Below are 8,912 nucleotides of genomic sequence, written 5' to 3'. Positions count from 1 at the left end.
GATTACTACTATTCAAAGTATAAGTGATGCAAGTGAGACCAAGCTACCAGAATAGTCTATTATCTATCACTAGAGATCAGGTTTTTTATCAGCCAAGTTACCTAAGAGTAGGAGGGAGGCAACATGAAGTTTCTAGAAATAACTCTACTTCCCTGGAACGGGGAAAGGCCAGAGTTTGAAAACCATAACAGAACCTTGGGGATTACTCTGCCACTTACCTTTAATCCTGCAGATAATATTTCAGGTGTTTGGAATCTCAGTAACTCTTCAGAGAAGGTAGCCAAACATACAAAGGCTGATTTATGAAACAATGAAATAAAAACCTAAAAACATCTCTGTATCTCACATTAAGTGAACCAACTTAGTATAATATATAGTTGATTGAAAAGTATAATTTAGTTATTATAAAACAAATTCCAAAAACTGATAAAAGCCACCTCTTCCTATGATTAACAAATATGTAGGGGTCCTAAAAAAAAAACACCGTTTTAACAACCATTGGTATAGGCTTCTAGATTCAGGAAAATATCCTTACCCTGAAATTGACTCTGTTCCTGACCCTCTGAGCCAATGCTGAATTTATAGCCTTATCAAACTGAAGTAGAACTTGAAGGGCAAGTTGGGGGGTGATCTGTTGAGACTGAGAAAAGGTAAAGGTCATAAATCCCCTTAGGGAAGAACATTAAAGACAAAGTAAATAAAAATATACAAATTATCATCTAAAATTTAACTGAGGTTAACCAAAGCCTCTAAACTAGAATTCCTTTATCTCCTTTGCCATAACCGATGAAGTAGCAAAGCTTGAAGATATCTTTTGTACTATCTCGACACAAACAATCTTGAAAAGAAAACATGCAGTGATGTTACAAAACCAGAACACAACTTTGTCTTTTTTTTTTTTTTTTTTCCTTTTTTGTGAGACGGAGTTTTGCTCTTGATGCCCAGGCTAGAGTGCAGTGGTGTGATCTTGGCTCACCACAACCTCTGCCTCAGCCTCCCAAGTAGCTGGGATTACAGGCATGAGCCACAGTGCCGGGCCCAGAGTTTCACTCTTGATGCCCAGGCTAGAGTGCAGTGGTGTGATCTTGGCTCACCACAACCTCTGCCTCCTGTGTTTGAGCGATTCTCCTGCCTCAGGCTCCCAAGTAGCTGGGATTACAGGTGTGCGCCACCACACCTGGCTAATTTTGTATTTTTAGTAGAGACAGGGTTTCTCCAAATCGGTCAGTCTGGTCTCTAACTCTCGACCTCAGGTAATCCACCTGACTTGGGCTCCCAAAGTGCTGGGATTACAGGCGTGAGCCACTGTGCCCAGTCGGAAATACTTAATATGTTTTTATTTGGGAGAATTATATAGAAGGCTTAATTCTCTCAAAATTGAAATATAAATTCAGACTTGTAAATCTCAGAAGACTTTATTAAACTGGACAAAATTACCTTAAAGCTAAAAAGAATTATGACTTTCTTCCCTAAATTTGAGAAGGGGGAAACCAACAATCTAAATTTTTATGTTGAACAAAAATGTTTGAAGATTTAATTTTATTTATTTAGAGGCAGGGTCTTGCTCTGTTACCAAGGCTGGAGTGCAGTGGTACCATCATAGCACACTTAAGCCTCAAACTCTTGGGTTCAAGAGTTTACTCAGCCTCCTGAGTAACTGGGACTATAAGCGTGCGCAACCACACCAAACTAATTTTTTTATTTTTTGTGGAGATGGGTGGTGGCTATGTTGCCTAAGCTGGTCTCAAACTTCTGGCCTCAAGCGATCCTTCCACCTTGTCCTCCTACCGTGCTGGGATTAGAGGTGTGAAACACTGCACAAAACCAGATTTAGCTATATTTAATGATATCATTCAATCATATTTTGTGTCCTGTTGTCAGGACAGTGTAATAAACAAGAATTTGAGGTTATGTGATCAGTGTTACTGACTTGCTGGGTTAAAGAGTCCAAGATATTTTACCTCATATCTCTTTGCTTAAGTAATATGACAAGAATTACTGTAAACCCATCTAGATAAAAATGTTTGATTTTTAATTCAGTCTCCCACCTGTATGAGCTCATCTAGGCTCTCCTGAAGACTGTTTCCCAAAGTGGTATTTCTGTATAACTGATATGCCATGGCTTAGGAGGAAGAATTTGCTTTTCTTATTCAAGCTTGCATTGATGTCCTAAAAATTTAATATAAAATTGTTAAAAAAGATCATACTGTAACATCATAAATTATGTATATAATATCATCTACCTCAAATATTCTAATATAGAACTAGGAGAACGCTTAATGGTTGCAAATTACTATATAATCATTTAGAATTACAAGGAATAGCTACAAATGATTTTCCAGTTTTTTTTCCTGTGATTTTGACATAGGCATTCATATTCCTTTATGCAGTATAGATGTTATATTTATTAAAATGTCTTTTCCATTTCCTTCAAATATCTGCCTTCTGACTTAGTCTAGAATTTTCCATGTACTGTCCTTTCTACCTGCTGTCAAGTCACTGGTAAATTCTTCAGCTCATATTTGCATGTCTGCCCCTTTATTTTCCTGTTCTCTCTAAATTCGGTATTCACAGAGTGCCTACCAAGAGGATGGCACTGTGACGGGTTCCAGAGAGAAGATGATGATTAAAGACATGCTCCGAAATCCTAAAAATTTATACTCTAAAGAATGTAACATACATACAAAAAGATTAAATTCAGTATAAGAACTGTGATAAAGATACAAAGCATACCATGGAGGCTGCCTGTAGACTGAGCTGGCTCAGAAAAGCTTCCAGGTTCTTTAAGCTAGACTTTAGCCAAGCAGAGGAGGGAGGTCATTCCAGAGGCTGACAGAATAGAACAAGTAAAGCCATGGAAGGATGAAATGTTTGTAGGGAAAAACATAAACTGTTCTACATTATCAGGGCATAAGTATGAACAGGGAGTGGCAGGAGATGAAGCTGAAAGAGACGGCATAGATGGAATTGTTTGGCAGGACAGGAGCAAACAGTGGGGAGCCACTGAAGCATTTTAGTCAGGAAAGGTCAGACAGCTGGGCTTGAGTGCGAGATTTAGAAACAGATGAGGGATGGGGGCTCGAAAAGGGTGGCAGCAGTACAGAGTAAATAAACATTTACTGAGCTTCCACTACACGTCAGGTGTAAGATCTTGACCTCATGGCATTTTCAGTCTGGAGATGGATGGGGGAAAATACATTTGAGGAGCAATCATCAGGTAAAACTCAGCAAAAATAATGGGCAGCCATCAGTCCTTACATTTCATACCTTGCTAGCACTGGATACAAGAGATCATTTCTGCCTTCTTGAAACATATCTTTGGCTTTCAGACACTACTCTCAGTTCTCTCATGTCACTGGATACCATTGTATTTCTTATTTTCTTTTGCTGGTTCCTCCTCAGCTCCCTGACTTCTAACTGCTGAACTGCCCTAAGTTTTCTTGGGTCCTCTATTCTCCACATACTTTACTCCCTTAGTTACCTCACCCAGACTTATGGCTTTATTTTATTTTATTTTATTTTATTTTTTTTTGAGACGGAGTCTCGCTCTGTTGCCCAGGCTGGAGTGCAGTGGCCGGATCTCAGCTCACTGCAAGCTCCGCCTCCCGGGTTTACGCCATTCTCCTGCCTCAGCCTCCAGAGTAGCTGGGACTACAGGCGCCCGCCACCTCGCCCGGCTATTTTTTTTTTGTATTTTTTAGTAGAGACGGGGTTTCACCGTGTTAGCCAGGATGGTCTTGATCTCCTGACCTCGTGATCCGCCCGTCTCGGCCTCCCAAAGTGCTGGGATTACAGGCTTGAGCCACCGCGCCCGGCCTCTGACTTATGGCTTTAAATACCATCTACTATCTGGTGATGACTCCCAAATTTGTATCTCCAGCCCTCAATTCTCCCTTTGTACCCATATATAAAACTGCCTGCTTGACATTGGATAGAAATATCAAGTAGGTAGCTCAAATTCAATCTGTCAAAAACCATGTTCCTGATGCTACTCTTGCAAACATGCTCTGTCCTCAATCTTACTCACCTCAATAAACAGTAAATCTAGTCTTCCTGTAACAGCTCAAAAAAACCTTAGAGTCAAGAGTAACTTCTTTCTTACTTGGCATCCATCAGCCAACTTTTCAGCTCTTCCTTCTAACTATAGCCAGAATCTGACAGCTTCTACCATCTTCAATGCTATTACCCTAAGTCACCATCATCTGTCACCAAAGTTAATGTGATAACTCATGGTCTCCTTATTTCCACTCTTGCCTATCCCAACCTCACCTTCATAGCAGCCACACTAAGACTTTAAAACATAAGGCAAATCACATCACTGGTCTATTCAAAACCACCAATGGCAGCATCCCATCTCACTGAAAACCAGAGAGTCCCTGGTTTGGAAGGCCTATGTGATTTGGGCCCCCTAGTACCTACTTCCCTATCTTCGCCCACTCACCCTCCCACTCTGCTGTGGTCATAATGGTCCCCTGCTGTTCTTTGACATGGGAAGCATGATCCTGCTTGAAGGCCTTTGTGGTGGTGGTTCTTTTTGCTGACAGTATTTTTCCCAGATACCTGCATAGTTCACTCCCTCATTTGATTCAGATCTCTGGGTCAAACACTACCTCATCAGAAAGGCCTTCTATAATCAACCTATAAGAAATAATTACCTCCCTTCTTCCTCACACTGCTTTATTTTCATTCATACCCATAACTGAAGCTGACATATATACGCTTATTCTGTCTCCATCTACTAAAATAGATGACCCAGTGAAGACAGGGACTTTTGTTCAGTTACATATTTACCAAATAGAACATATGTAGTATGCATTATTTGTTGAGTGAATTATTTGGTAGTATGTCAGAGTGCTAACATATTAGAAATATCTGAGTATGACACAAAGTATTCCACTTTACTGAGGAAACTGAACCAATAACTTCCAGACTCACAGCCACATCCAGCTACCTACCAATAGCTATACAGGTTGAGCATTCCTTATCTGAAATGCTGGAGACCTGAAGTGTTTTGGATTTCAGAATATCTGCATCGTATATACTTATGGGTTGAGTACCCCAAATTCAAGCTCTGAAATGTTCCAAAGAGCATTTCCTTTCAGTGTCATGTCGGTGCTCAAAATTTTGGATTTTGGAACATTTTGGATTTGGGAAGCCCAACCTGTACCCATATACTCTGCCTCCCTGTCACTATAGTAGAACTATATACCTATATTTATCTAAATCCAATCCTTCTACCTTTGTATTAGGCATTGTGTTCTAGTTCACTCAAGGATATTGTTCTGACAATTCAGTTGTTACTTCTCTCCCTCACCATCAAATTTTCCCTCTCTGTGAATCATTTCCATTAGCAAACAAATAGGTGGCTACTTCTCCCACCTTAAAAAGTAAAACAAAACAAAAAGCCCTGAACCCACATCCCCTGCTGGCTACACCCTATTTCTCAGTTCCCCTTTGCAGCAAAATCCCTTAGTTTTGTCTGTATTCACTGTCTCCCAATTCCTTTTTTCCCATCTTCTCTTAAGCTCATTTTTGCCTCTAGCACTCTAAGGAAACAGGTTGGGGAAGGTCATCAATGGCACTGCTAAAGCTAATTCTCTAGCCTCCATCAGAATATTGGACACACCTGATTACTCCCTCCTCTTTCGTAAAGGATCTTAGCTTGGTTTATGGGACACTACCCTTTTTGGATTGTCCTAACTCACAAGTTCATCCTTCTTAATATTGTTTGCTGGTTGATCCTATTTTCCCTAAACTCTAAACTCTAAATATCACAGGACACAGTCCTTGGTCCTCTGCTGCTGTCTACACCCATTCCTTACTGATAACATTTATTCTCATGGTTTAAATGCTACCATTGATCATCCCCAAATTCATACAGCATAGAACTTCTTACTCCTGGATCTAGCTGCCTACTCAACATCTCTACTTGTTACCTTTTGCATCATGGCTTAAATAACTCCATACTTTTTTTTTTTTTTTTTTTTTTTTTGAGACAGAGTCTCGCTCTGTCGCCCAGGCTGGAGCGCAGTGGCCGGATCTCAGCTCACTGCAAGCTACGCCTCCTGGGTTTACGCCATTCTCCTGCCTCAGCCTCCCCAGTAGCTGGGACTACAGGCGCCACCACCTCGCCCGGCTAGATTTTTTTTGTATTTTTTAGTAGAGACGGGGGTTTCACCGTGTTAGCCAGGATGGTCTCGATCTCCTGACCTTGTGATCCGCCCGTCTCGGCCTCCCAAAGTGCTGGGATTACAGGCTTGAGCCACCGCGCCCAGCCAATAACTCCATACTTTTACAAGCTTGGGGCAAACCTTTGAAGTCCTCCTCCACTTCCTCTATCTCACTCACCATATCTAATTCCTAGCAAATCCTGTAAGGCCTACCTTCAAAATAAATTCAGAATCCAACCATTTGTCACCATCTCTACGGTTATCACCCTGGCCTGGGCCACTCTTGTCGTCATCTGGATTACTGCAAAAATCTCCTAAATGATTTCCCTGCTTCTACACTCACCCCTACACTCTAATCACAACTCACAGCCACCAGGTGATCTTCTAAAACTTCAGTTAGAACACACCTCTCCTCTATTCAAAATCTCCCATGGCTTCTATCAGCCTTTACAATGATCCGGCTACCCATGATCTCTGACTTTATCTTCTTGTCCCTCCACCCCCAAAACTCTTGCTCATCCCTCTCCTTGCTATTCCTCAAACATGACAGGCTTAAAAGCCCTTGTATTGGTTTTCCTATCTGCCTGAACGCTCTTCCTGGTATTTACTTAGCTAATTTTCTTAATTCCTTCAAGTCTTTGCTCAAGTAACACCTACTAAATGAGGCTTAAACTAACCACCATCATCTTTAAAATACCAGTTCCCACCTCCACTCTGGAACTTTCCTGTACTCCTTTATCTTTCTTTCTTTTTTTTTTTGATAGCACCATCACCTTCTAACACCATTATATATTTATTTTACATTTATTTTCTGCATGCACTAATAGAATGTAAGCTCCATGAGAGCAAAGCTTTTTATTTTGTTCATTTAAGTAAACTAGGCGTCTATAACAACCTGGCACACAATGGGAGCAAAAAAAAAAATCTGTTCAATAAACGAAGGCAGATAGCAGTAAGTATAACGTGTATGTGGGAGGGGAGAGGGGGTAAAAAGGGCAAGAAATCCCAACAGGGAGATAAAAACTTTACAAAGTAGGAATACACAATCGTGCATCGTGTCCCATTGGACAAATTTAAGAGTTTATTTAGAAAACAGTTATGCGTTATTTAAACATTTGTTAAAATTACTGATTTCAATGGTCTTACATTCTTTAAAAATTCCTTGTGTTCTAATCTTTTAGACGTGGTATCAGCCACAGAAATTTATTGTTCCCTTCTTGTTTTGCAGTTCAGAAAATTATAAGTCTCCAAACTGGGAAGTAACTCGTCCTAGCATTTTTTGATTAAACCACCCAGTTTAAAATTCGTTCCTTTTGCCGGAGTTCGCACGAAGAAAGTTGGAAGGCAGACTTCAAACAACAAGCTATAAAGCACAGGAAGGAGACATTTAAAAAATGCTCTCCGAAATTCGGCAAAACTCACAGGGCGCTATTGGATGCTTTAAGACATTCACCTGGCTGAAAACACGGTGGAGGGCTGAGGACCTCTCCTAGGTGGGTTCTGTGGGCGCCCCGTGGACAACGAGCCTCCCGCGCGGGACGCGACCTTCCCCGCCGCCTCGCCGCCCTTCTCCGGTGCCGGCCGCGGGGCCTTGCCGGCAACGGTCAGTAACGGGCCGATCCCGGGAGTGAAGGGCCCTCAGAGACTACCCGACCAACGCACCCCGGCTCCGAAGAGGCGGCAGGGAGAGCGGCCCTGCTTCCCTCCCTAACCCTGCCCTCCCTAACCCACTACCTGTGGGGAAGGCGCTTCCCGCCGCGGAGCGGAAAGAAGCCGCCACGAGCCTGGCAGGAGGTTCCTACTTCCCCGTCCACCTCTCCAGCCGCCGCAGAAACCGCAGACCTGGGCGGCCGACCCGGAAGTGCTAGCGGAACCTGGAAGTGACACCCACCAGGGGGCCGGGAGCCCCGCCCAGCCCTGCTCTCGCCCGCCACTCAAGCCTTGTCAGGGAAGGGCGTGGAGATGGAAGGAGGGGCGTTGGGCTGGAGCCTCAAGCCTTAAAGCGGTGGACAGGCGCACTGCTCGAGTAATTCACCAGGTTTACTAAATCGTTCCTAAGGGACTTATAATTTTTAAAGACTAATCTTCTCCACTGTTAGATGCACAATTTAAGAAATGTAGGGCATTCATATTTCATGCCGGAAGTGTGTTCAGAGTAACACTGTTGAAGACCTCGCAGACGAATTCCGAAAAGATTATAGCAGGGGCCGGGCGCGGTGGCGCACGCCTATAATCCCAGCACTTTGGGAGGCTGAGGCGAGTGGATTACCGGAGGTCAGGAGAGTTCGCAACCAGCCTAACATGGTGAAACGCCCCCCCCCCGTCTACTAAATACAAAAAAACTATCCGGGCGTGGTGGCGCATGCCTGTAATCCGAGCTACTTGGGAGGCTGAGGCAGTAGAATCGCTTGTACCTGGGAAGTGGAGGTTGCAATCAGCTGAGATCGCGCCACTGCACTTCAGCCTGGGAAACAAGAGCGAAACTCCGTCTCAAAAAAAAAAAAAAATTATAGCAGGGCATCTTCTTTATCCCTCGAAACAGGGCTGCAATCCATTTAGGCAGGCAAAGCTTTTAGTCTGTGACTGGTTCATAAATAACTTTTAATTTGGGAGAAGTTATATTTAAAATTTGCATCTAATATGCAAGAGAAATACTTCAATATGAATTTCGAGTTTGCAAAATCAAACTATTTTAGGTGTCAGGGTGCATGGTACACTAACTGGCTTAAATGCAGCAGTAAT

At 42.6% G+C, this 8,912-nt stretch overlaps 1 protein-coding gene across 4 annotated transcripts in view; it reads right to left on the bottom strand.

Moving 5' to 3' along the window:
* Nucleotides 1-8,036, bottom strand: part of GTF2A2 (general transcription factor IIA, 2, 12kDa) — a 19,497-nt gene extending 11,461 nt beyond the window's left edge. The window contains exons 1-4 of one of the 4 annotated variants that reach the window (XM_011940484.1): nucleotides 7,905-8,019; nucleotides 7,317-7,533; nucleotides 2,049-2,169; nucleotides 536-640 (exon numbers count right to left, since the gene is read on the bottom strand). In XM_011940484.1, the coding sequence (XP_011795874.1) occupies nucleotides 536-640; nucleotides 2,049-2,120 (177 nt within the window). In that variant the 5' untranslated portion in view covers nucleotides 2,121-2,169; nucleotides 7,317-7,533; nucleotides 7,905-8,019. Of the gene's footprint in view, nucleotides 1-535; nucleotides 641-2,048; nucleotides 2,170-7,316; nucleotides 7,534-7,623; nucleotides 7,754-7,904 lie in introns of those variants that run through there. The other 3 variants (XM_011940483.1, XM_011940486.1, XM_011940485.1) reach the window with 3 other exon arrangements.
* Between the last annotated feature and the right edge of the window lie 876 nt (nucleotides 8,037-8,912).

The sequence above is a fragment of the Colobus angolensis genome, unplaced genomic scaffold (assembly GCF_000951035.1).
Source record: "Colobus angolensis palliatus isolate OR3802 unplaced genomic scaffold, Cang.pa_1.0 Scaffold19, whole genome shotgun sequence".
In the NCBI taxonomy this organism is placed as follows: Eukaryota; Metazoa; Chordata; class Mammalia; order Primates; family Cercopithecidae; genus Colobus; species Colobus angolensis.
The sequence above is the reverse complement of the archived record's forward strand: the minus strand, read 5'-3'. Positions and strand labels throughout refer to the sequence as shown.